The 26,102-nt window shown below is 58.3% G+C and overlaps 1 protein-coding gene across 2 annotated transcripts in view; it reads left to right on the plus strand.

The window, feature by feature from the left end:
* Window positions 1-25,167, plus strand: part of MYO5B (myosin VB) — a 249,411-nt gene extending 224,244 nt beyond the window's left edge. The window contains exons 29-40 of one of the 2 annotated variants that reach the window (XM_036010235.1): window positions 523-623; window positions 6,344-6,421; window positions 9,344-9,542; window positions 12,214-12,307; window positions 13,083-13,226; window positions 15,974-16,125; window positions 17,634-17,723; window positions 18,746-18,896; window positions 20,210-20,495; window positions 21,192-21,366; window positions 22,979-23,059; window positions 24,833-25,167. In XM_036010235.1, coding sequence (XP_035866128.1) covers window positions 523-623; window positions 6,344-6,421; window positions 9,344-9,542; window positions 12,214-12,307; window positions 13,083-13,226; window positions 15,974-16,125; window positions 17,634-17,723; window positions 18,746-18,896; window positions 20,210-20,495; window positions 21,192-21,366; window positions 22,979-23,059; window positions 24,833-24,985 — 1,704 coding nt within the window. In that variant the 3' untranslated portion in view covers window positions 24,986-25,167. The remainder of the gene's footprint in view (window positions 1-522; window positions 624-6,343; window positions 6,422-9,343; window positions 9,543-12,213; window positions 12,308-13,082; window positions 13,227-15,973; window positions 16,126-17,633; window positions 17,724-18,745; window positions 18,897-20,209; window positions 20,496-21,191; window positions 21,367-22,978; window positions 23,060-24,832) is intronic. The other variant, XM_036010236.1, reaches the window with a different exon arrangement.
* Window positions 25,168-26,102: the final 935 nt, after the last annotated feature.

Here is a 26,102-nt window from a genome sequence, read left to right on the forward strand (position 1 = left end):
CACCCCCGGCCCTGCAGACAGCCACTACAGTATCATCGACCATCTTCCCCACGCCGCACCGTGCATCCCCATGACTGTTTTCTAACCACCGACCTGTACGCCTTAACCTCTCCACCTTTTCACCCAGGCCCCCAGCCCCCTCCCAGCGTGAGTCTGTTTCTGTTTGGTTTGTTCGTTTTGTTCTTCAGAGTCTGCGTGTGAGATCGTGGTATTCGTTATTCTCTGTCTGGCCTAGCTCACTGAGCATAATAGCCTCTAGGTCCGTCCATGTTGTTGCAAACGGCAAGATTTCATCCTTTTTTTATTGCTGTGTCATATTCTGTGTATAAACGTACCGCAGCTTTTTTATCCACTCACTTGGGTCGTTTCCACAGCTGGCTATTGTCAGTACCGCTGCAGGGAACTTAGGGGTGTGCACATATCCTTTTGAATTAGTGTTTTGAATTTCTTTGGAGATACAAAGTCCGTCCGTGACCATTGCTTGTATAACCAGAGTTTCTTTGCTCACCCGGGGACCTCTAGGAGCCGAACATCAATGCCAGAACAAGTTGGCCTAACAGTGAAAAGCACGTGGATCAGGAAGACGCCATCGAGGCCTACCACGGGGTCTGCCAGACAAACAGGTAAGTCCCACCTCGTGGTGATTGCACCTGGGGGAGGCGCCGGCAGGGGGTCCTGCCCAGCCTGACCACACGCTCAGCATCAGGGTCTCCCCTGTTTCAGGAGATGCATGCGAAGGAGCAGACGCAGCAAGCCCCACCTTAGGGAGGCTGCTGTTAGCTTTGGTGAGACTCCGGAATACCTGGAGCACCCAGACCCAGACCCTCTGAAAGCGCCCGGGAAGGGAGCTTCCCTGGGGGGGGGGGGGGGGGAGGTGACTGGGGGCCGAGGAAGGGACAGAGTGGCTTTTCTCATGGAGACGGAAGTTGGCACCCAGGTGGCTCACCTAAGCAGGAGGGGGGCCGGCCCCAGCCGTCTGCTGTGATACCGTCCTCATTCAGCCTCGCTTGCGGGCCTTCCGTGGTGGTGGCCCATTGCCTGCCACTCGAGGGAGGGAACCCCAGCTGGCACCACAGAGGCTAGGTGGGAGAAGTGACCACTGCCGTCTTGGCTGCAGGGAGATCGCCCTGGATTTTAGTTAAGTGGCCCGCTCTGGCCTCTCCCCACACATGAGCTACCCAGGGATCAGACAAAGAGCGACGGTTGAAGGGTGGCGGCAGGGTCTGGGACGTGGGACAGAGCAGAGGCCCCAGGCTGTGTGGCAGAGGGCCTGGGAGGTGCACTCGGACTCCAGTCACTTGCTGGCTGGTCCACTACGTCAGAGCACTCTGTGCCTCAGTCTCCTCCTCCAGGAATGGGGGGCAGCCACAGCCGCATTCTTTACCCGGCGTCTGAGAGGATCAGGTGGGTTAGTCTGCAGGAAGCACTTAGGACAGTGCTGCGCGTGTTCAGGATGCGACATGGGAGCACCGTGGTCTCCACTGTCACTGTCTCTGCCTGCTCCTGCCTCTGGGGGCACCGGGGAAAACGGAGCAGCTGCCTTCTCCCTGGCTGCCTCCCTCTCTCAGCCTCCACTTACTGAAGGTGGAGCAGTCACTGAGCATTTGTTCGGAATCACTGAAAACACACGCACTTCCAGAAACCGTCAGTAGGTGGCACTGGAGGTGCACATGAAGTTTGCAGAATGCCACAGTCACTCCTTGGGGTCTGATCTCCGGACCTTTTCATCTAGCCGCTTTCCACACATGGGGAAACTGAGGCCCAGAAGAGTGGAGCTGGCCCGAAACCGAGTCAAGGTAGCGTCCAGGAGGCCTGACTTCCGGGCTGGGTCCGTAATCAGAAGGTCCCAGCAGGAAGCTAAATGTATTTCAGCTGAGATGAATGTAGTTCTTTTTCCATGCGGAGGGAGAGAAGAAAATGAAGGTGAGACTCACAGTGCAGAAACTCGTCAGGGGTTAGTCATTTTAAATTATCCTGGGTGGAGATAAGAAATGAGGCGCGTCAGAAAAAGGAGCACGGGTGATATTTGAAACTCCAGGCGCGCCCGGCCCAGCCCAGCCTGCAAGTGTGCATATCTCCCCGATCTTCAGAATGGGCGCTGTTATCAGCTCCCTCTCGCTCCATCCGCACGGCTGTCAGGGATCCCGTCCCCCGCGTAGGTTTTCCAGGGGCTGCTAACACCCTGGATTTGTCTTCCTGTGCAGCAATACTGTTGGTGATAAAGTAAAAATAGCTTTCCTGGTATCTGAAAATAATTCCATTCCCAGCCAGCCCAGGGTGCAGCAGGGAACTCAATCGCCTGTGAATCAAGTTAAGAACAGAAAGGAGCCACTGCCCCTGGAAGAACCGGTTCCCCACCCGGTGCCCGCCCACCTGCAGGTGGCCTTGTGGGTTTGGCTCTGCTCCTGCATGCTGAGTCCCGGCAGGGAGGGAGGACCCAGCCCGTGCTTCCTGGAGCGCGTCGGCTGGACGTCTTGTTACCAGCAGAGCTGCCCTGGACACGAGGGGGCTTTGAACACACACAGTCACCCCTCTCCTGCTCTCCTGTGATGGAGGGTGTTCTGGTGCGAATGGAAATGGTATGGGTGGGCGGTGGCAGCAGGGGTGGGAGGAGCTTGCACACACTGAGCTTCGCTTAGATTTCTAGAGGGATCTGAGATGCCCCGTGCTCAGTCACAGCCTCTCTGAAGAGCCTGTGGTCCCCAAGTTCAAAACTTTTTTCACTTGGCAACTTTCCTGGTTACCGAGTTCTGTTTTGATTTTTGCGTGTGTGTCTTTTCTGCTGTTTTCCAATGGGAGAGAGGCCAGCCTTGAGGGCCTGCCTTGGGAACAGCCACGGGAATGTGTATAGCCCTTCTGCTCCCAAGAAGCTCCCTCACTTCCTGCCTCGGGAACTGAGGGAACCAAGCATCACTGTCACCGTTTTACGCAGGGCGAAACCGAGCAAGGGCGGAGCTCCACCCCAGAGGCTGGCAGCTGCAGGCAGAGGTGGGGGGTTGGGGAGCATCTTCCCAAGGCTGTTGGAGCCTGCCTGTCAGGGTGGGTCTCAGAGAGGGGCCAGAGGGTGGGCGAGTAGGGCAGAGGTCCCTGCTGCCCTGGGCTGGTCTCACCACTAGGCATGCATTCAGGGTCACGGAGCCGGGAAGGAGCCAGGTGTGTGGCCAGGGCGCCGGTCTGGCTCCAGGGACAGAGTGTGTTCCGTTGCTCCTGGCCATTTCTATCCCAGCCTGCCAAGTCACTGGAGCGCCAAAGCGAAGTTCGTCTCTTGGGTCCCCAGACACCTCCTTCCGGGCCCTCTTCACCCCACAGGTCCCATGAAACAGTAGGAAGCCCTCAGCACGAAGAGTGTGGCTTTGCTGCTGCCACCTGGGCTTGGGCAGGAAAGCCTGGGGTGACCTCTCACCCCCCAATGGGCCTGCCTGGCAGTGGAGACCTTGTTTAGCCAGGAAGGGGTGTGTGCAGCTGCCTTAGGGTGGCCTTGGAGTTGTGGGCAGACGCCCCAGGTGCTGCGGGAGGGTCTTGCTCAGAACAGCAGGACGTTCCCTTTTGTTTCCCCGAGTTGTCGGTCCCACGCCATCCTGTTTGTCCAAACAGTTCACCTTCGTGTTGTTGCAGGTGGTTCTCTCTTGTTTGTGGTGTTGGGGTGGCCGCTGGCCATTTCTCAGAGATCCCAGGAAGTCTCCTGGGCGGTTGGGTAGAAAATGCAGGTGGGAACAGAAGAAATGAGAACGTGCATGGAGCACAATGTGGTCGTTTTGGAAACGGGAGCTGACTGGCTCCCTGCGGATGGGAGCCTTGCCCGGTTCTGCCCACAGGGAGGGAGGTCCTTACACCAGGCGGAGGGGTGGGCGCTGGGCCCTGAGTTTCAGCCTCCACGGAGGGAAGCCAATGCCGCCCCAGGACTCTTCTGGTGCCTGCCCCTTGCAGTAAATGAGGCTGTGTCACAGGTTGTGTAATGAGGGGTCTAGAAGAAACCTCTCAGGTAATTCAGTGGAGCACTTCCACTTGAGACGTGCAGGAAGCGATTAGCGGCGGCCACCCCACCAGCCTCCCCACTCGCTTGGCGGCGGAGGAGCGGGGAGCTGCCCTCCTACGGCCACGGCGGGCTCTCCAGCCGGTTCCGTGCTGCCTGCCTCCCGCCCTCGGAGGCTGGGCCTGCGGCTCTTTCGTGTGTGTCTGTGGCCTCTCTGGGAATGGGGGCTTGGCCCAGGAGGTTCCCCAGGAGTGTTTGTTGATTGATTGACATCACATGTAACAAATTCCTGAGTTGTTTGGGTTTTCCTTCTCCCACCACCAGGTGGCAAGCCCTCCCCAGCCTCTGCCCCTAGTAGTGTGTGAGGGGCCGGAGGGAGAAGCTCCAGGCGGGACTGGGTTCTTTCATCTGGGAACAAAGGATGGCTGGAGCTGGTTGACTAGTTTTTAATTTGCTCGTGTGCCTGACTTCCTGAGCTCTGCGGGTGACTGGGCTGCACGGCTCCCTGCCGTTATGCTTGTGCGTAACACCTGGCGGGTCACAAAATTAAGAACTGTGTGTCCCCTTCCCAGGCTGGAGGTGCGGGGCCAATGCCAGCTTCCTCCCTGGGTAGCCCAGCAACACGCATGCGCCTCCCTGGAGAGGGTTGGGACCGGCGTGTCTGCAGTCACAGGGACCACAGGGTTGCAGAGAGCCCGCAGAGAGGCCAGCAGCCCCCGGGGGCTGGAGGCTGGAGCGAGGTGGGGAAAGAGCTTCAGACCAGGGTCAGGACGCCGCCTGGGTCCTTGTGTCTGGGTGTCAGTGCCAGGCAGGTGGTCACCCTCCTGCAGTCGCTCCCCCACCCCCTCCCACCCCCGCCGCGCTCCATCCCTGACCCCGTGCAGAAAACAACAGGGTCACAGTGCAGGCCCATGTGCCCCTCAACAACAACCTGGTCACCTTCCAGGCCTCCCCCAGAACAACTGCAGCCCAGCCTGGGCCCCTCCCCTGTGATTAGGGCCCCCCCTGTGGTTAGGGCCCTAGCTCCTCAAAGGCCCCACCTAGTTGAATGGACCTGTGATACCTGAGAAGGGAAGGCGCTCCGCTCTCAGCTCCTCCTGGTCCCTACTGGGCATGCTGGCTCAGCTGGACCCAGAGCCACCGGTCTACCAGCGAAGGCCGTGTCCCGGAGACCTGGCCTGAGCGAGGGCTGGGACACCTGCGGGACGTGAGTCCTGCAGAGCGAGGCACCCAGAACAGACCCACTGGCAGTGACTCCCACACCACACTGCCCAGCTGGCGGGAGAACAAACTGTGACAGTGAGAGTGGGCCCAGGGAACAACCACCACCCCCGCCCAGCCTCCTTGGTCAGCTCTGGAGCAGGACCCGGTGTTGCCATGGCCAAACACTCCTGGGGACGGTTGCCTGCCCCCGGGAGTTAGGAAGGGGCTGCTGACCCTTAGAGCCCGCTGTGGGCTTCAGCTCCTGAAAGCCGGGGTCCAGCCGACAGGCAGTTCCCTGGGGGAGGAGGGGCAGGACCCTGATGGGGCCTGCCTGTCACTCTCCACCCAGTCCCACTGGCCTCTGAACGTCTCACATGCCCAGGGCTGTTCCTGGTGGCAGGTGCATGAGTGGGGCGAGTGTGACATGCACCTGACCTCCTGGAGAGGGCAAAGAATCTGCAAGTGCAATCAACAGGACTCCCACACCCCAGCCCCGAGATCGAGGGAGAAAGTTCCGTTCTCATCCTGCTCGGCACCAAGTTTTTATCGGCTGTTTCTTTTTGCAAGACTACAGCGAGGGCTGGAGTCGAGATAATATTTTTTTCCCCTCGGGTAGTGACAGGAAAAAGATGCCCATCGGAAAGCAGACAAAACACAATGTGCGTCCTCCGCCCTCTCCCTCCCTGCACCAGCGTCCCGGGTGCCGCCCTGCTGCTCCGAGCAGTGTCCGCGGGTCCCCTCCTCCCTGCCCTTCGAGCATCTCCCCTGGGCCTCCCCTTCTGCTTCCGAAGGATCACTCTGGCTGGACGAAAGGAGGCTGAGGGAGGGCCCGGGAAGGTGCACCCAGCCCGAGCCCTGCGCGTCGCCCTTTGCTTCGACCACGTTTCCCGCGCTGTGGGGATGAGTGAGCCCCCCAGGAGAGAGAGCGCAGGGCAGTGACTGGGACCTGGGAGACGGGGGAGTGGCGGCGGTGTTTGCGGGCACCCACGTGCTGAGACGAGAGAGGAAGGAGGGGAGCCCTGACTTCCTGAGCCCTCCCCGTGCTGGTCTCCAAGCTGTGGCTGGAATCGCCTCACTCCCCTGGGGTTTCTGCCTGCCTGTCTCTTCCCTCTGCACTGGACACCCTGTGTTTTTTTTTTCTTTGTTGTTTCTGTCCTTTGTTTCTAGCAAGACTGAGGACTGGGGCTATTTGAATGAAGACGGAGAACTCGGTCTGGCCTACCAAGGCCTAAAGCAAGTTGCCAGGTCAAGCGCGTGCCTTCCTTCCCGTGTCTGCTCTGTTCTGCCTGCCGGTGCCTGTGTTTGTGTCTCGGCTGCAGTGGCTGTGAGGGCCGGGGCACAGCTTGCAGGGCGTCCTTGGGGCGGCCCTCCCGTGCGGGTGGGGTCGGGAAGCTGCCAGTTTGGGCTGAGGAGACGGCACTCAGGGGCCTGGTGGAACGAGCCTTAGAAACCACCTGGTCCAGCTGCCTGGCTCTACGCATGAAGGAAGGGGCGTGGGGAGTGTCACCTGACAGCGGCATGCGGCTATTTTTAGAGCCAGGCTGAGAAGGAAATTTAATTCCGGGGCCTCTGGAGTCAGTGCTGCTTCTGTGCCACGTGCTGACCATCCTAACTCTGCAGGGTCAGCTCTGCCTGGGCGCCCGCCCTTCGCGCAGCAGCTCCCTGCCTGCGAGTGCCTGACACTGCTGGCGCTGCGGAGGAGCCCTGCACTCCGAGTGCCGCGTGTACCAAGCCTGCCCCTCACTGCGCATGCACAGGGCGAGGGCGCTGGACCTTGCTGTGTACATGGAAGGGTCACAGTTTGACACCAGAGTCCGAGCCTCTGACCCACTGGCCTTTGGCCGGGGGCGCGCCATTCCTCGAGGGAGGTTAGACCCACACAGAAGTGACACAAGGCGGTTGGTCACGTCACGAGCTCATTGTCTGTGTGTGGGTTTGGGGCCTCGGCATAGCTTTGTGCGCCTGAGACCCCCAACAGTGGGTGGGGCAGTGGTCCTCGGCCTGTTTCCCAGGAGAGGAGACTGAGGCTCAGTGAGGGGGCAGAGTCAGAGGGGGCGGAGCCAGGTGCCCCGGTGCACCTGCTTCAAAGGCCCGCCTGCTGATGATGGATGGGCGGGGGGTCCCGTGGGAGCCGCAAGAGCATCTCTGCTCGGGAAGAGGAGGTCCGGGTCAGCTGGTGCGTGAGGTAGTGAGTCTTCTGGCCCTGGGTTCAGACGTGACCGCCTGTGAGCAAGGTGAGGTCTGTCTCCACTCCCTCCCTGGGAGAACGGGGATCAGGATAGACCTGCTTCCCCAGGTCACTGCACGTTGCAGGGTGAACCCAGGTAAGGCGCTTTGCACGAGGCTGGCATGTCCCAAGCACGGAATAAACGTCAGCTGCTGTTTCTATTATCATGAGTATTATGCAATAAGATCAGACTCCCGTCCCATCAAGAAGTTTGTTTCATCAGAAGGTGGGACCCACAGGTGCAGCCGGGCGTCTCCCCGTGGCTCTCTGTCAGCAGGCCGGCTGTGGCCGGACACCTGAGTAACGGGATGCGGCGACAAAACCGAGCCCGGGCCTGGGCATCAGGAGACCCGGCCCTGCCCCTGGCCACGGCCTCCAGCTCTCTCGGCCCAACACTGGGTGAGGTGTCCGGCCCGACACCGGGGCGGGGGTTCTCTGACCCTGCACAGCCGCCCCTCCCCCCCAGCTAAGCCGCCCACCCACCGTTTACATGGAGAGTGAGAAAGACGTGGGCGTAAACCTGCAGCCCAGGGACTGACTGATCCTGGGCCCTCTCCAGTGAGCCGCCCCTCACTGACTAGTGCGTGCCAGAGCACGCTGTGGCCGAGGTTGGGCGTGCCCGAGCACTGTCTGTCCTCTGCAGTGCCGCCGCAGCTTCCAGTTCTGCTCCGAGACGCTCGCTCGCACCGCTGCCTTCCCGCGGGGATGCTGCCCGCGGGGAGGGGGGGACAGGGTCACCCCTCCACCTCGTCTCCACTTGCCTGTGTTGCTTTGTTGAGAAGACGCTAGGAGCTGAGCGTGGCACCCAGTGCCTCTTTGGAGCCAACTGTCCAGTGGCAAACGTGGCTGCTTCCGTCTGGGGGTCGGCAGTGCAGACTCTTCCCTCCCTTGCTCGCGTCTCTCTTGTGGCAGCTGTCACGTCCCAGAACGACAGCAGAACTGCAGAAACACGGTGGCTCTCTGCCCTCCTGCCTCCAGAGCAGCCAGGGCGCCGGGAGCAGTCTGCTGGGCACTCCCGGCTCCCCACTCTGTGCCCAGCTGCGCCATCCCGTGGGATCCCGTGCCCAGCTGCGTCTTCACCCGAGTCCCGGGGAGAGACGGGGTGGCGTTTCCCCAGGTGGATCCGGTCGGGAAGCTTTGATGGTGCCTCCCACCCAGAGCCCCCTGCCTTTCTCTCCTGTGACGTTTGCAGGGTCAGGAATCCTGCCCAGGTGGTCGAGCCCGTGAAGACGGCACCGTCCTCGTGTTAGCGTGTGACTTCCCCAAGGGGAGGCTGCTTGGGGACCTTCCTTAGGTTCTCGCCTTTGCCCAGGGAGCCAGCGCCCCTGGTCCTGGGCCTCTTAGACTCGGTCTCCTGAGACTTCTCCCAGCCTCCTCTGGGTCTCTCTGCTTCTTGTCATAATCGGGGGCAGGCAGGGGGTTGTCCTTTATATAGCGCTGGAGATAAAGTAAGGGTAACAGTGCTGAGAATAAAAAGGGGCTAATAATTTGCCCTTCTAAAACCTGCAGAGAATCTACTATAGTGAGAATATGCAAGTAATTACTTCGGTCTACCAGAGTTTTGTCTTGAGATTCTCATGAGCTCAGAGGCAAAGGATGGAGGCTTTTATTTAGAAGACGCTGTAAGAAATTTATTTCTGCTGATGAGACGGACTGTGCCCCAAAGGGAAGAACAGGGGAAAGAGGGGGTCGAGAAGAAGGCCCGGGACCAGGGCTGCGTGGCTGGCCCTGGTGTCCCGCCTTCCGGGAGGCCAGGCTGGCCCACTGGCTGGATGGGCCACAGCAGGTCCGTGCCCTCAGCATCCGCCCCGCTGGGTCCGTGCAGCTGCTGCTGCTGCTGCGTGCCTGGCCGCCCCCCTGCTGCATGTCCACCGGGGGCCCCTTGCTCGGGGGCGCTGGTCCCTGCCCCGCGGTCAGCTGCCCTCCTCGCCCTGGTGCAGGTTGCTGGAGGCACAGCTGCAGGCCCAGAGCCGCACGCACGAGGAGGAGGCAGAGGCCCTCCGGGCCCAGGTGGAGGCCTTGAAGGAGGAGCTGGACCGGCAGCAGCAGACCTTCTCCCAGACACTGCTGCTCTCCCCCGAGGCCCAGGTGGAGTTCGCCGTCCAGCAGGAGATGTCCCGGCTGACCAACGAGAACCTGGTGAGTAGCCGTTGCCCAGCGGATCCCAGCTGAGGGGTGTCGCTTCCTGGAAGACAGCGGGGCCAGGGTTGGCCTTTAGCCAGATGGACAGAGCCCATGTCCTTGGCCCAGGAACAGGGACAGAGAATCTAGACACCAGCCGGCCGGCAGGGGTAGGTGGAGACATCTCAGTCACCTGTTGTGTCACACACCAGCGTCCCCAGAACTTGGCAGCTTTAAACAGCGAGCACGCTGTGCGGTCGGAGACTGGCCGGGTGCAGTGGGCGCACCGAGTCCTGCTGCGCTGGTGCGGGCTGGGACTGGAGGATCCACACAGCCTCAGTCCCGGGTCTGGGGCCTCGGTGCCGGCTGCCGCCCTCCGTGGTGTCTGCGTGTCTGTGTCCAGGTGCTCCCCTCATCCCCTGGTCCACCCGGAGCCGCATTGCGTGCCCGCTGACTCCCAGAAGCGGGGAGGGCAGCAGCGGGGAGGCCTTTAGGACCCCGTCCTGGAACTGACGCAGGGTCGCTTCTGCCGCTTTCCACTGATCGAAGCAGCTAGGCCAGATGCAGTGTGTGTCGTTGGGGTGGGGGGTGGACTCCTTTGGCTAGGGGTCGTCACGGGAGGGACTGTTGGTGCCCCCCCGCCCCCGACGGTCACCAGAGAAACGGAAGGCAGTCTGTCCTCAGCTTACGGGTGAGGAGAGGAAACAAGACATGTAAACAAGAAGAGAAAGATTATGTTTCTGAAAACATGATTCTGCACGGGACTAACAAGTATTACTGAACAAGACAGGCGCATGGAGGAGGCTGGACTGAGGCAGGAGGCGTGGAAGGATGTCACCCACGGCGACCGACAGGCAGGGAGGAAGGGGAGGCAAGGGCGCACAGGCACGGGGCAGGAGTGGGTGGCGCAGGAGCTGAGGGAGCCCATTGGGGGGCAGCAGGGGTTGCCCGCAGGCCCGCCCACCGCAGAGCCGCCATCCACAAGCATTTCCCCCTCACCACCCGGTGGCCCCGGGTGGGCGGCCAGCTCACTGAATCCCGAGGCGCGGGCAGTGGGGCTGGACCCCAGGCCCCTGAACGGGACTTGTGTACGAATGACCCGCCTGCCCCCCTTCCCTCTTTGTCTCTCTCCATCTGCATGCCACCGTCCAGCACACACAGGTGTAAGGAGGTGGCTCTGTGGAAAGGAGTGTACACATTAAATTGCTGGACCGGCTTCTGCCAGGTGGGAGAGGCAGTGTGGGAGAGGCCTCTGCTGGTGCGTGCTTCTGGGGGGGCCACCGGCCAAGTGGCCTGGCGGGCGACTCCCTTGCAAGGAGGGCTGTGCTCTCAGAGGAACCGTGCAAGGTCACGGGACAGCTTAGGAGTCAGCACTGGGGGCCCCTCCAGGCCCGGCTGTGGGTCCCGGGGCCTGAACAGGAGGAGCCTGGGGTGTGGGCAGGTGAGGACGAAGACGATGCGGAAAGCTCGGCTTGCAGCCTGCTGGGAGACTTCCAGAGCGCAGTCCACACTGCTTGCCCAGGCGAGGCTGGGCCCCCAAGCAGAGCCACGGGGGCAGGGCTCTTTGTTCCCCAGCCGAGTGAGCATCAGCGCCCCCTGTGGGCTGCCAGCGAAGCACTGCCACCCGCAGGGAGGATGCAGGGATTCGGGATCACCCGGCACACTTGCAGGGCTGTGTGGGAGGGAGGGTGTGGCGTCTCCCAGGAGCACTTGAAGAGCTTAGAGATGTGCCCGGCTTGCCCACCTGTTTCCCAGATTCCTCTGAGTCAATCTCATTCTTGTCTTTCTCAAGCCATCCGTAATTCTAGCCTCCAGGACTTTGGCCCTCAGTAGCTCCCCAAGCTCAACACCCAGTGTGGGCAGCACTGAGTTGCCATTCATTTGTCCTAAGTTTGCTGAGGACAAGCTTTGTCACATTTCTCCCCTTATGGAGGTGAACGGTTGAAGTCCTGGACCACGTCTGCAGCTCGTTTGTGGCCGCCACGCCGCAGCCCTGAGGTTGAGGGTTTGGCTGGCTTCCTCCCGGGGGCCAGCCTTCGAAATGTGCCACCCAGGCGTGTGCGGGTGCGCAGTGGCACGTTTGTGTCCATCCAGCGACACTCCTCGCTCGTCACAGTGACGAATGGCGATGGGGTTCCCTACCTCCCGCCAGAGGGCCGTGCCCGGCTCGCGTGGGGGTGGCACTGATGCTGTTCCAGTCTCAGTGGGCTGACTGCTTCCGGCAACCATGGTTGCTAGGGACCGGCAGCCGCAGGAGGGCATGGGCCTGGGGCCCGTTTTGCTTCTGGGCCCCAGGTCACCTCGCCAGCCTGCTGGCTCTCACCCCACCCCCACTGCAACCGCCACAGTGTCCGTTCCTTCCCGGGGTGCTGCCCGCACACCTGGGATGCCCCTGGCTGCGTAGCTCTGGGGGTTGGCGTGGCAGCCTGACGACTAACCATGAGGTTCAGAGGGCACCAGGCAGCCACAGCCAGGAGTTTGTCTGGATTGTGAGAGGGTACTCTGACCCATCTCCCACTTCCTGGGTCCAGACCAGGGAGAAGTGAGCTGCGTGGGGGGGTCCCCTGACCAGAGTCAGAGCCGCCGCTGCCTCGGGTGGCGGCCTCAGCCACTCTGCACTAAAGGTTCTGCCCTTTGCCCTCTGGGGCGGGGTCAGGAGTGTTCTCACGCTGTGCCCTTCTGCTTTCAGGACCTTAAGGAGCTGGTAGAAAAGCTGGAAAAGAATGAGAAGAAACTCAAAAAACAATTGAAGATCCACATGAAGAAAGTCCAGGACCTAGAAGGTAGGCGTCTGTGGGTGCGTGTTTCCTGAGGCCCCGGGGTACCGAGCCAGGCCTGCCTCCCGCCATGGGCTCTTCCCGCCTCCCTGGCGTCCCGGCGCCTGTGCCCATGCAGTCACGGGGGGCGAGCCCCTCCGACCACCATCCCAGCCTCACTCGGTGTGCCGGCCGGAGTCTGCACTCCAGACACACGGACACGGCGGGCTCCAGACCAGGGCCTGGCCCGGAGAGGTCAGACGGAGATTTAACTTGCTCTTTCAGAAACACCCAGAATGCCCTCTTCCTCCGACACTCTGCTGCAGAACTAATCCTGTCACTCCCTGTCCCCTCCTTGCGCACGCCACCTTGCCTGGAACCCTCTCGGCCACCTCCCCACTGGGATACCACCTGCATGTGGCATCCCGCCCCTTTCCTCCTAACCCAGGAGCCGCTCCCTCAGGGCTGCGTCCACCCCCCCCCCCACCAGGGGCTCTCTGTTTAACGCAGGGGCACCTGCTCCTCTGGAGAGGAGGCTCTAAGAGGGCTGGGCTGTCTGTCCTCTCCGGCCTCAGGCGGGCTCCCGTTTCAGCCCCCCTCTCCATTGTTGGATTTCTGTCGTCTAGTCCTTGAGTTTTCGTTGTCCTGACTGCTCAGGTGGTGGCAGCAGCAGCTGCTGCTTTTTAAAAAATAAATGTATGCCACGTCGTACTTGCTCAGTCTGGAAGACCTGTGACCCCCGCCCCGTCCTCGAATGCGTCTGTGTGCCCCCACCCCTTAACCAGCTGTCTCCCCCGCTCAGCCATCCAGACGCTAGCCCACAGCGAGAAGAGGCGCCACGAGCTCAACAGGCAGGTCACCGTCCAGCGGAAGGAGAAGGATTTCCAGGGCATGCTGGAGTACCACAAGGAGGACGAGGCCCTCCTCATTCGGAACCTGGTGACAGGTCAGGACCCTCGGTGGCCCCCGCCCGTCCACCACTACAGACACCCCCTCCCTCCGTCTCTTCATTCCCCGCTGTCCCCCACCCCTGCACAGCCCCTACCCACTCCACGCTCCCCTCACCCACCCACCCACCACCTCAAGCTGCTGCATACCTTTGAGTTCCCAGGTGATGCTGACACTAGGGTGCGTGTGGCGGCCGCCCTCTGGGGGCCGATATGCAGGGGTCTTGGGAGCCACTTTCCTCGCCAGCCCTGGGCCTGGTCTGTTCTTGTGCAGGTTCCCCTGCCTCGGGTCCCATTCCGCATCCCGCTCCAACACTCCCATCTCCCCCCGGGGAACTGGCTGCCCACCCCAGGGCGGCAGCCACCTGCAGAGCCGTTGGGGGAGCCTCAGAGGAGAAAGTCCTGGCTAAAAAATGGGGGGCCTCCTGGTGGGCCGCTCCCCCGCTCCCACGATGCCTTAGTTCCCCGTCTGTGATGAGAGGGGGCTGAGGGTACGGGCCCCGCCCACCCCAGCGCAGGAAATTAACAGTGACAGGGCTGTGGCGAAGCCACAGGACCCTTCTCAAAGGCGGGAACTTAACGTGGTGGTTTTGGCAGGGGCATTTGAAGCTCAAAAAGAGGTAAGCGTTGTTTCAGAGAAACGTCAGTTTACTGAGGTCCCACTCTGCTGAGCACGGGCCGAGGGCTGGGGCTGCAGGGAGGAGGACCATGACCTTGGCCTAGCCCAGGTGTTTGTCAGCTCTTTGCCTTGGGTGTCGTTAGTGGTGGAGTATTTTGCTCTTTTCAAGAAGGATAAATGCCCCTACAGTTGTCCAACAGTCCAGTGTGACGTAAGTTCACGTCAGTCTGCCCTAAACAGGCTGCATCTTGAACAGATGCCGATGGGCCACTCATCTCTCTTGAGTGAAGCCCAGAGTTCACAGTGTCAGAGGGGAAAACCACTCCTCGTGGGGACTCCCCGTGCCAGCAGGTGGGGCCCCAGGCCAGGCCGCCTGCTGCCGAGCTGCCTGAGCACGGCACCCGGGCACCTTCCCTCCGAAAGACCCCGTCCAGGTCAATGTCAAGACCGTACTGACCGCCTCTCAGGTCCCCAGCACTGGCAGTGGCTGTGGAGGATAGAGAGCAGCAGAGCCGTGGTCCCTTGCTCCCCAGGTGCTAACGCCCGCCGGGCAGACCCTGCAAGCTCTGGGAAACGGGACTCTCAGCCCGCACTCGCAAACGGAACGTCCCGGGCCAGACAAGCTGATTGCAATCTCTGCGCACTTCAGGCTCGATGCAAGAGGTTATAGACGGAACTGTGGGCTCTCAAATACATTTGCCTGAATAAAGGTTACTGGCATTACCGTTAGAGCAGGGACCAAGCCCCAGCCACCCGTTGAGCCTGTGAGCTGCCTAGACGTTATTCATGTACCCGAGTGTTAAGGCCCACACTTAGCATTTAACCTGAAGGGTTGGGGACAGTGAAACCCAAGTACCAACTGGAGATGCTGGAAGCACACCCCAGCCCTGTCCCAGGGTCGTCCTGGAAGAAAACCTGAGGCTGTTGCCCCTTCTCCTCCTTCTGGCCCACCTACAGGTGGGGGTTGGGGTGACCCCCACTCTGAGCCTGGAGATAACTCGAGAGGCCTGGGCTGGGCGGAGGTTGGGGTGCAGGTAATGAGAGTGAAGAGTGAGGGCTGGGGAGACCCTGCTGGGCCACAGTGAGCTCACCTGGGCTCTCCCAGGTCTGAGGCCATCCCAGGCCCCAGCCCCTTCTCACGCTGCTGCCTTCCTTAGCACTGGCCCCTCCCCTTCTGAGTCCTGTCCCCACTCAGGGCTCTCAGCCTAGCTGGTAGGTAGCCTTACCTGCTTACTCTGGGAGGGAAAGTCATCAGGCAGCTCCACCCTGGCCCTCCAGGGGCTTTGGCAGGAAAGGACCGAGAGGCTGAGTGGGCGTCCGCAGCCACTCCCTGCTCTCTGGCAGGGAGTCCTGCCAGAGCACACCCGGTGGGGTGGGGCCGGGGCCACGGGAGGGGGTTGGAGCAGCAGCTGTCCTGGACTGTAGCCAAGTTAGTGCTGACCAAGATAGAGGCTGGTGAGACCCTTGTCAAGGGTGGCACTGCGGAGGGGAGACGGTGGCCAGCTAGCAGCCTGTGGCTCGATCTGCTCTCAGAATGCCTGGGCAGGCAGGTGCTGCCAGGGGCACCGTTCCTGAGCGCACAGCCAAGTGGGCTGGAGGTGGCTGCAGGCTCCCCGCCCCCCGCACACCGGCCCTGTCTTCGGGAACGTGCAGTTTGCCAGGCTCCCATGGGGGCAGCCCTTGCCTTCCTGCTGCTGAAGAGCCCCTCGTGCCCAGAACAGCAAGTGCTGCTGGGGCTTCCCTCCCAGCTCTGCCCTCAATGTGCCCTGGCCCCAGGCCTCCTGTGGCCTCCACGTGTCGATTCCAGCAGGGAGCTGTCTGTGGGCTCTTTTCCTCCATGCTGTACGGACAAGGCATTAGGAGCCTGCTTTAGCGGTGCAGGCCAGGGGACTGGGAATGTGTTTTGTTTGTCAGCAGTTTTTAACTAGTTTCTGGAACTACAGTCAGGGTCAGTGGGGTCTGTGGCTCCCAGGTAGGACCCAGCTTCCCCCTACTCCCTGCCAAACCTCCACGAGGGGCCACTCTCAGGTGAGCCAAGGAAGATCCTGATGACGGCTGTGCCTCGGGCCAGGTTCTCACACCCCGAGCATCGCTGTAGACCTAACCCTTGCTGTTTGCTGCCGCCAGAGCTGAAGCCCCAGGCGCTGGCGGGCACGGTGCCCTGTCTCCCTGCTTACATCCTCTACATGTGCATCAGGCACGCGGACTACGTCAACGATGACCTCAAGGTGCACTCCCTGCTGACCTCCACCATCAACGGCATTAAGAAAGTCCTCAAGGTCAGTGTCCCACGCCGAAGGGGGCAGTCCGAGGGGTCTGAGTGGAGCCCGCACCACGCCGTCGCTTCTCCCTGTCTGGGTTTTGCAATAGTGGGTCGAAGTGTCTGGCGGTAAATGACTGAAGCGCAGCAGCAGTGCACCCCCATAACCGGGCGGTCCCCAGCCCTCAGAAGGATGCTCAGGCTCAGAAGTGGCAGGGAGCCCAGAAATCCAGGGCAGCCCTCCAGCTGCTCCCTGCTGAGCCTCCGGGAACCTCACCCGTCCTCAGCCGACCGAGGTGATGTGCAGGGAACCGACTGAACACAGACGCTCCCCGAGACCTTCCCACGGGGGCTGGGGGCCTGCTGCCCAGGGTGGCGGCACAGGCCAGGACGCCCACAGGACACTGACTTGGTTCAGGGGTGACACCTGAGGGCAGGTGAGGCCTGGCCCACAGAGGGCCAGAGGCTGGGAGGCCAGGTTTTTTTACACCGCCCAGCAGGCCCAGGCCCCACGGGGTATTACTGACGGCCGTCCTGTTCTTACATGTGCTGCCACTTCAGGGTGCAAGCCACCCCTGCAAGCACTGAGTCTGGCCCCACGCCGCCCCCTCCCTGAGCGTGCCACAGCCGGCCCGTTAACCCCTGGCTTCACACAGCCCTGTGCCCGTGTCTGCACCCGCCTCCCTGCCGCGGGCTCTGGAGGCACTTTGCTCCACTCCCAGCCCTAAACACACGCCCACGTGCAGGCAACACTCAGATCTGGGCCTCCTGCCTCGACCTCTTCCCTGAGCTCCAGCTGGGTGCCTGGACCAGGCTAGGTGCGTCCGTGGCTGAGTTCGAGTGTCCCTTCCTCAGGGAAGCCTTCCTCGTCACCAGGCTCCGTTAGCACGCCCAGCCCCACCTGCCCCTCTGTTCCTGCAACACTGTCTCTGCAGCTCGCGCCTCATCTGGTGTTTACACTGTGGCAGTGTTTACTGACAGAGGAGGTTCCACACAGTCACCGGTTGTAGCACAGAAACTGCCTCGTAGCTGTGAGGGCTGTTGAGTGGCCTTTCGCATTTAGTTACGGTTTGCGGTCACTTCTCAGAGAGTTAAAGCCACTGGACATTTGACCTCTAGGTAAACGGGATACCAGAATATTCCCCCGGCATGCTCCCTCATCTCTGATGCTGGGTCACTGAGGGTGCAGACCGGCCGGGACCTCTAGCCGGACCACCAGTGTCGGGGCTTGTGTTCTTCAGCTGCAGGAGCAGCCTGTCCCTGGTGTGCGCGCCGCCGGTCAGGGGACCAGCGGGAGGCGTCTGGGTGCCGTCCCCAGTCCTGGAGGGATGGTAACCGGGCCTCCTGGCAGTGGGTCTCATCTCTGTGACTGGCAAGTGCCTGCCTGTCCCCAGGTCAGCTTGGGGCATGCTGGGCGCGAGTGGCGAACATGTGCCCACTCGGGGGCACAGACAGAGAGGCACCAGGCCAGCATTTAACCTAATGGGAACTGCGCTCATGAGGAGGGATGTCGTCGTCTTTTCGCAGAAGCACAATGACGACTTTGAGATGACCTCCTTCTGGCTCTCCAACACCTGCCGCCTGCTTCACTGTTTGAAGCAGTACAGTGGGGACGAGGTGAGTGCTGAGGGGGAAGCCCAACCCTCCACTGTCGGTTTAGAAGCTGGCCAGGTGCTCCAGACCCTGCCGCAGCTCGGACCGAGTTCCCGGGATGGCGGTCCGTGTCCCAGCTCAGAGCACCGCAGACCCAGGTCCGCATGTGCTTCTCCCCAGGAGCGGGGCCAGGCCTGTGCGGCCCCTTGGGGGCCTCAGGCCGTGGGCATGCCGCACTGTACCTGGTAGCTAGATGCAGGAATGAGGCAGGCCCCGAGGACCCCGGGCCCCGGAAAGCACCCTGAATCAAGTAAGTAGAACAGGAAAGGAGCTGGCACAACCCGCCCATTGTCTGAGAGCGCCTGGGGCTCTCCAGGGAATCCCTGTGCCTCTGGGCGTCTCGAGCAGCTGTAGAAGAGGCCCATTTCAGTGACGGCTGGGAGGAAGCCCACTCGGCTAGTGTGTGGGACTGTCTCCAAAGCCAACTGATTAGTGTGTCCATTCTAAAGCCCAGAGAGGTGGCCAAAAGAAAAGAGGTTCAGCATAAATCAATGACGCTTGTACAAACTGACCTTGAGGCCCAGCTGACCTTGTGATGTCATGTTCTGCTGTGGATCAGCTTCACCCAGCATGCACCATTCCCCACACCAGTCCCTGAAAACACTCCTCCCATGCTCTGCAGTCAGCCCCATGGCCTGGGAGCACACGGCGTGTTTTCACGCTCAGTTCACCAGTGAGAGCCCAGCCGGTGCCAGACACGCCCGCCCCAATCCCTGCAGGCCTCCTCGACTCTCTTTCACACAGCTCGCTCTCCACCCTCCGTCTTCTGTGCCAACACAAGTGTGACAGACCCCTCTGCCTGCCATAGTGAAAGGGCATCCCGTCCCAGTCAGTCTTACCGTCTCCGGAGTATAAATGACAGGGCCCTCCCAAAGGCCACATACACACAGAGAAACAGGACGTTGCAAAGGAGCCTGGAGGCCCTGAGCCCTGGCTAAGCCGGACCGACCGCAGACCCTCAGTAAAGCAAGCCCCCCCCTCCACAGGGCTTCATGACTCAGAACTCCGCCAAGCAGAATGAGCACTGTCTGAAGAACTTCGACCTCACCGAGTACCGCCAGGTGCTGAGTGACCTCTCCATCCAGATCTACCAGCAGCTCATTAAGATCGCCGAGGGCATGCTGCAGCCTATGATCGGTGAGCCGGCGGCAGGGGCTCTCCAGCACTCGTCCCGGGGTCTGAATGGAGGGGAAGGTGTGGCGAGCCCTGCTTACCTTCCAGGGACTGGGCACGCGGGGCACAGCCTTCGGAAAGCCAGGGCCTGCCCAGCGAGGGGCGGGCTGGGTGCTCAGGAGCAGCGATGAGCTTTTCCACACCATCCCGTCAACACACATAGTGCTTGGGCAGTGAGCATATAGATCATTTCCTTTATCTCTTTTTCTGTAGTATATTATTTTCCCCCCAAACAAACTAATTTCCATAGGTGATAAACTCAAAAGGTATAAATAACATACAGTGAAAAATATGCCGTCCTCTTGCTCGTGTAGATGCTTAGCCCATGAGAAAAGGAAAGCACGGAGCGTGTTCACGTGCAGGGAAGCAGTAGCGCACGCTTGCACAGTGCAAGCTTCTGCACGCTCCCTTCGCCCAGAGCAGCGCACCTGGGAACGGAGTGTGACACCAGGATTGAAACATAAGAGCGGTGCTGTCCTAGGGCACAACGAAAATTACACTCACTGCTCCAGGCAGGCTCTGTGGGGGACAAGAGTCCACACGCCATGCAGAAATATATCCCTGGGATAAGACGCATCCTAAATCCTTCTTCCAGTCTGAACATTTTCTTGTGAGACACCAGTTTACTCTCACCAGACACAGGGTGAACTGGGATACTCACAAACCAGAATAATGTGATAATTAATAATAGCATCAGCACTGGAGTCGGGCAGGCCTGGGTTCAAATGCCGACCTTGCCAGTTCCTAGTGCTGCGACCTTGGACAAGTTAAGTTACTTAACCTCTGTATGCTTCATCTCCTCATCAGCAAACAGGTTGTTGAGGAATAAGCAAATAGGCTGTTAAAAATTAAAAGAAATGCCGGCCACAAAGGACCTGGCAGGTAGTCAAGTGCGGTGCTGTGATTATCACAGACCAGCTACATGGCCAGTGGCTCAAGGTGAAGAGCTGTTTGGACAGGTGCCGGAAGACCTCTGGGTCCAGGGTCCAGGGTCCAGGGGCAGGGCCAGCACATCCCAGTGTCTCAGTTCTCAAACTGTGGAGCCTTAGCACAGAACCCAGTACGTATCGAGTTGGTACATTTAAGTGGAAGTTTGGTCAACAGCTGCCTTATTCCATATAAAGACCAGCACATTAGAAGTTCTTTGCCGAAGGCTCTGAGTCGGGGGGCCTGTCGGACGGTATGCTGCCAAAGCCCTGAGCGCTGGAGGACCCAAACGGTCTGGACACAGACCTCTGGGGAACTCGCAAGCTTCTGTAACGATGCTGTCCCTCCAGTTTCGGCCATGTTGGAGAACGAGAGCATCCAGGGCCTGTCCGGAATGAAGCCGACGGGCTACCGGAAGCGCTCCTCCAGCATGGTGGACGGGGACAACGCCTACTGCCTGGAGGCCATCATCCGCCAGATGAATTCCTTCCACACCACCATGTGCGACCAGGGCCTGGACCCCGAGATCGTCCTGCAGGTGTTCAAACAGCTCTTCTACATGATCACCGCGGTGACGCTCAACAACCTGCTCCTGCGGAAGGACGTCTGCTCCTGGAGCACCGGCATGCAGCTCAGGTAGGGGGGCGCTGGCGCACCTGCGCACCTGCGCACACCAGCTGGGGCCGGGGCGCGAGACACCTCTGAACACGGAACCCCAGTCTGGCTTGACAGGCCTCGTCCCGGTCAGTGTGCAGCTCAAATCCATCACCGTTTCACACGTGGGTGGAATTCTCCAAACACTGGGAGGGTGGCTTGGTAAACAGATTAGTTCGAGGTTTAGAGACACTTACCTACTCTGATGTAAAGACTGTAAACACAATGTGGACAGACAGCTCATTGACTTTCCTCTCTGAGCTAAGTGCAGGGTGGGGCCAAAGTGGGTTCAGAGTTGTTTATATGGAAAATACAGTAATTAATAAAAAAAAAGAATAAATTTCACATACTCATAGCTGTAAACCTACTTTTGCCCCCACCCTGTATTTTGTGAATGTTAAATATTAGTTGTTTTAATTCAACATATTTAATACCTCTGCTCCCCATAAACTTCTACAGACCCCTCACATACTTTGTCCTGTGATGTGAGGCACCCATTCACTCGGTAGAAAGTTACTGCGTGCCCAGCACTTTCCAGGCTCGGGCCCGGGTGGGATGGTTCCGGTGAGAAGGCTGACGGTAGCGGCGGCGAGGCTGCCGAATCAACACGGCAGGTGTGCGCATCCCGGTGCGTTAGGAGGACCGACCTAGCACAGCTCCCTTGCGCCCCTGGTTAAGGTACAACATCAGTCAGCTTGAGGAGTGGCTCCGAGGAAGAAACCTTCACCAGAGTGGAGCCGTGCAGACCATGGAGCCTCTGATCCAAGCAGCCCAGCTCCTGCAGTTGAAGAAGAAAACCCCGGAGGACGCCGAGGCCATCTGCTCCCTCTGCACCTCGCTCAGCACTCAGCAGGTGCGGTTCCGGCGCACGTGTCACCCAGGGGGCTCGGAGCGAGACCAGCCTCGTTCCCGGTCTGTCCTCGCCAGTGGGTGTTTTGGGAGGGAGGGGGCTGCGCGTCCAGCCTTTCTGCACACCTGAAGATACAATTCTGAAGTCGCAGCCAAGGGAATGTCCCTAAATGAATCCAAGACCACTGTGGTCAGGGAAATGAGAGGCCGCTGTTTTCCACCAACTTCCTCTGCTTCCTGCTGCTCACTTAGACAGGGCAGTAAACCCCGAAAACATCGACCTTGAGGTACAAACACGCTTTAAACACTTACAATGAATTCTGGAATGTTTCTCACCTAGAGAAATTTAAATTTAAATTTTTTCAGAAATTGGCAATATCAGCCATTTGGCATTAAATAAATTGCTTTTTTTACAGTTATTAATTTCATTATGGTCAGTTTTAATGTAGAAGTTATTTATATTGTTTTAAATAAAGTCATGAAGCACCCAGGGGCATTTAAGTGTTCCTCTCCTCCCCCCTAGGATAAGTAAATCGTATTTATCCTAGGACTTGGCCACAGAGGTATTACTCCTGCACGGAAAGATGAGTCCTGTCCACACACAGGGTGACCTTGACTTCCCTCCGGGGTGTGTGCCTGTTTAGAAATGGGCCGCCACAGATGGTCGCACAAAATGAGACCAGCTCCGGAAATCAGACTTCCTAAATTACATCGTGGGCCTTCTCCTTCTCCAGCACCTAAAGAACAATAAAAACCCAAACTCAGCATTGCAAAGTAGACAATTTCCCTACCTCTTCCACCAATTACTAAAAGATGAAAGACCAAGCTCTTAAGAAAACTGCTTCCCAGCCCTGGCTGGCGTAGCTCAGTGGATTGAGCACGGGCTGGGAACCAAAGTGTCCCAGGTTCGATTCCCAGCCAGGGTACATTCCTGGGTTGCAGGCCATAACCCCCAGCAACCGCACATTGACATCTCTCTCTCTCTCTCTCTCTCCCCCTCTCTCCCTTCCCCCTCTAAAAATAAATAAATAAAATCTTAAAAAAAAAAAACAAAAAAACAAGAAAACTGCTTCCCTTCTACAAATGTACTGAGATTTTTCAAACTTTTATTCTCCCTTGGAAATATATTCTTTATCCAGAATGCATCTGGCAATGATTTGCATTTGGGCGGGCTACTTACACCAAATAAGATTAGGAATAAGATTATCCTCTAAATCAGAAAAAAAAATCTGTTCCTTTGTAAGTGATTTGGGGGGAGTCGTAGGAGGTGGGAGGTGCAGTCAAACAAGGCCTTCATCGTCTACAGTGAGATCCTCAGTACTCTTTTGAAGAAACCTTTAAATGACCAGTAGATAAGAGGCTGAGGATGTCAGGTTTCCTGAAACCCTCATTTTCTAAGCCTCGGAGCACAGGGGGCGGGGCGGGCGGGAGGCAGGGATGTGGGGGGGAAGGCCCAGCTCCGCCAGGCAAGGCTGCGACCCGCCAGTCCACCTCTGAGCCGGGGGTCCTGCCTGACGGGGGCTGGACTCTTGTGTCAGTATCACGTGGTCTTTAAAGTTCAAAGGCTCTCCTGTGTTCATTCTAGCTCTCTGCTGAACTTCTTTTTATTCCAACAGATTGTAAAAATTTTAAACCTTTATACTCCCTTGAATGAATTTGAAGAACGAGTGACGGTGGGCTTTATACGGACGATCCAGGTGAGTTTCGCCACCAGCGTGTAACTGAACTGTGTACCAAGTACAGCTAACCAAGCAAGCAGAGTATCAACCCTACCCAGGAGTGGACCTAGAAATATTCTTTTAAGAGAACCATTTGAGTTCTTAGATATTTTCTGTAAGAATTATAACATTTGCTCTTAGGAATATGCTTGAAAGAAATGATATTTAAATCTGTCTTAAGATGATGGGAATTTTTACTTCAAGATGCGCTTCCTCGCGCCGAGCCCCAGGTGATTCCGGCTGAGTGCCGACCTCTAGCGCACCTGGAGCCGACCGCGTCTGACCGGAGTTGTGTCAGGGTTCTCTCAGTAGTGAACGCTTCTCCACTGTGCTGGGGAGCACCTCGAGACACAATGCTTTCTCGAGTTTTTAAACAACCAGCCTCTACAGCCGGTGAACTGATGCCAACACAAACTATAAGGATAAAAAGGAATCGGGGGAAGCAATCAGGGCAGGAAGAGGGGAAAGGAATGAAGGGATTGTAGTGGGGTGTGTAGGTAGAGAACAGAAGGTAGAGGCTAACGGCCAAGGGAGGACGCCAAGTCAGATCAAAGGCTGCTCCCTCCAGTGCAGTGGGAGGGACTCGGTCAGTGGGTGGAGCGGGACAGGAGAGGTCCAGGCCGCAGGGGGCAGCAGGCAGAGACTCGCCCCCATGGACACCTCAACAGGCGGGGGCATTGAGAGAGAGGGTCCAGGGGTCAGGGTGCACGGACGGTCAACTGCTGAAAGGGGAGACAGTTTGATGACAGAAAAAAAGCCAATGAAATGTCCGACCCGCTTCTGATTTTTACAGTTTACACAAAGCAAAGTACAAGTTTAGGAAGTCTTGACTGTTTTCAATGTAACTGCTTAAAAATTGGTGAGGGTGCTGTTTACAAGAACAGAATTCAGACCAGAAGTGACAGGATACTTGCCAAGTCCAAGTTCAGGTTTGAATTAAGGGCAGAGGAGAAAGGTAGTGGAGGTTGATCAGACAGTCACTGAAGACACCACAGTCAGATTCTGGGTCTTCTTCCTCAGCAGTCAGTTTCACACTCAGCAATTCGACTAAATTGTTTTGGTTTTCCAACTATAGCTTCATGTTTGACTGCTCCCCAGACAGTGCTCAGGGGAAAGGGCGGAGCAGTCCGTGCCGCCCTTGTGCCTCTGCACAGACCTCACGGAGGGTGACTACACGCTGTCATCAGAGCAAGCCACCTGCCTGGGGGCACGGGCCGGATATGTCGGCCTGGAAGATCTTTTCCACCCTCTTACTTTCCATCTCTTGGGTCTCTAAAGTGAGACTTCGTGGGTAGCGTGTAGCTGGTCTGCATTCCTTTGTGTCGCTCGGCCACCCTGTCATTTCCTGCGACATGGCTCGCCCCACTGCATCTCCCAGGTGAGGAGAGTGAGGCGCAGGAGGGGCAGGCACTCGCCCAGGGCACCTGCCCTCAGCGTCACAGCCTCCACCGCTCCAACGCGCTGCCTCGCCACGAGTTCCACCTGAAATGTATTTTCTCTGCTCCCTTAGAGGGAAAACTTTTTAAAGAATGCTACCATTAGGAGGGAGGTTAGTCATCTGACCCCCAACAAGCCTAAACCAGGGCTTCCCTCACTGCTGAGTACCTCGGAGAAAGGGAAGGCCACCTTCCCCTGCAGCCCCACCAGTTAACAGGGCCATTTCCATGTGTGGAGCCGCTTCCCTGGGTTTCCCCGCGCAGGCCCGCGGTGGGTGGGTGCGCGAGTGTCTCACAGGCCCTGTGCTCCCCGCAGGCCCAGCTCCAGGAGCGGAGCGACACCCAGCAGCTGCTGTTGGACTACAAGCACATGTTCCCCGTCCTGTTCCCCTTCAACCCGTCCTCGCTGACCATGGACTCCATCCACATCCCAGCGTGTCTCAACCTGGAGTTCCTCAACGAAGTCTGAAGACGCACGGCTCCAGCCTGGGCCTGCTGCCAGGGAGAGCGAGGAGGGGGCGCACAGGGAAGCCCGTGACAGCGGGTCCCATCGGAGAGCGAGGGGATGGGCGGAGTGCCGGCCTGTACAGAATAAGACATCTGCCACTATTTTTTGTACCTACTGCTCAGAATAAAAACACTTGAAATGTGGTTTAAGTATGATTTCAGTATAAAGAAATGCACATCCTACTCCCCACCACCAGGCAGTCCCCATGACCGTGTAAGAGGTGCCAGCCTATAAAATGGGAGCTGCCTAGTTTTGATCCGAGGAATATACAGAGTAAAGTATGAAAACATGGAAGTCACATAAGTTGCATTCAGAGGACCAAACGATGGTGCTAAAAACCATGACACTCCCATATAGTGCGACAACTCCCAGGCCAACAAACTATAGGTGTGAATGAGTGTGTGGGGAAATGTCTTCAGAAGGAGACACTGGCCTGGGCCTCCTGAGAAACTGCCCGCACGTATTTTTAATGCCTGGTGACGTAGAGACAATGCTCTAACTGACCTCCCGCCCCGACAGTCTGAGTACGGGTTCCTGAAGCAAGATTAGATGGAGCAGTTCCCAATATGCGCAAACCCTTTTGTGTCGTCTTGAGTGTCCTGAAATTACGCTAAAAAGGCTGCTGTCCCAAATGAAAAAAATGTGAGCAAGAAACTGTCTCCAGCACTAGTTCACATATTTACCTGAGTCAACAGAAATCTGTACAAGCTCCAAGTTAGAAAGGAATGATGGTTCCAGTTTTATTCACAGATTAAAAACCAAACAAATCAGCATAAAAGCCTTTAATTCCTTAAAGCCATTAAACCTCCAATAAGAACCTCACATAATGCCCCAGTGAGTCCAGATAACCAAAACAATAAGGAAAACAAACCATCTTGAGAATCAGATTATTTGAAAAACCTTTCTAAAACAGAGTCCAGGGATTAAGTTACTGTCTGAAAGATTGTGGTTGTGTGTGTGTGTGTGTATTTTTAAAGAAAGAATAACTTATGTCAACTTTCCCTTTTATTTTCAACATTTTTCAAATTCACATAAAAATCATAAATATCTCTGCTTTGAAGTAAAAATTAAGAGTATT

Source organism: Phyllostomus discolor, chromosome 9 (genome assembly GCF_004126475.2).
Source record: "Phyllostomus discolor isolate MPI-MPIP mPhyDis1 chromosome 9, mPhyDis1.pri.v3, whole genome shotgun sequence".
Taxonomy (NCBI): domain Eukaryota; kingdom Metazoa; phylum Chordata; class Mammalia; order Chiroptera; family Phyllostomidae; genus Phyllostomus; species Phyllostomus discolor.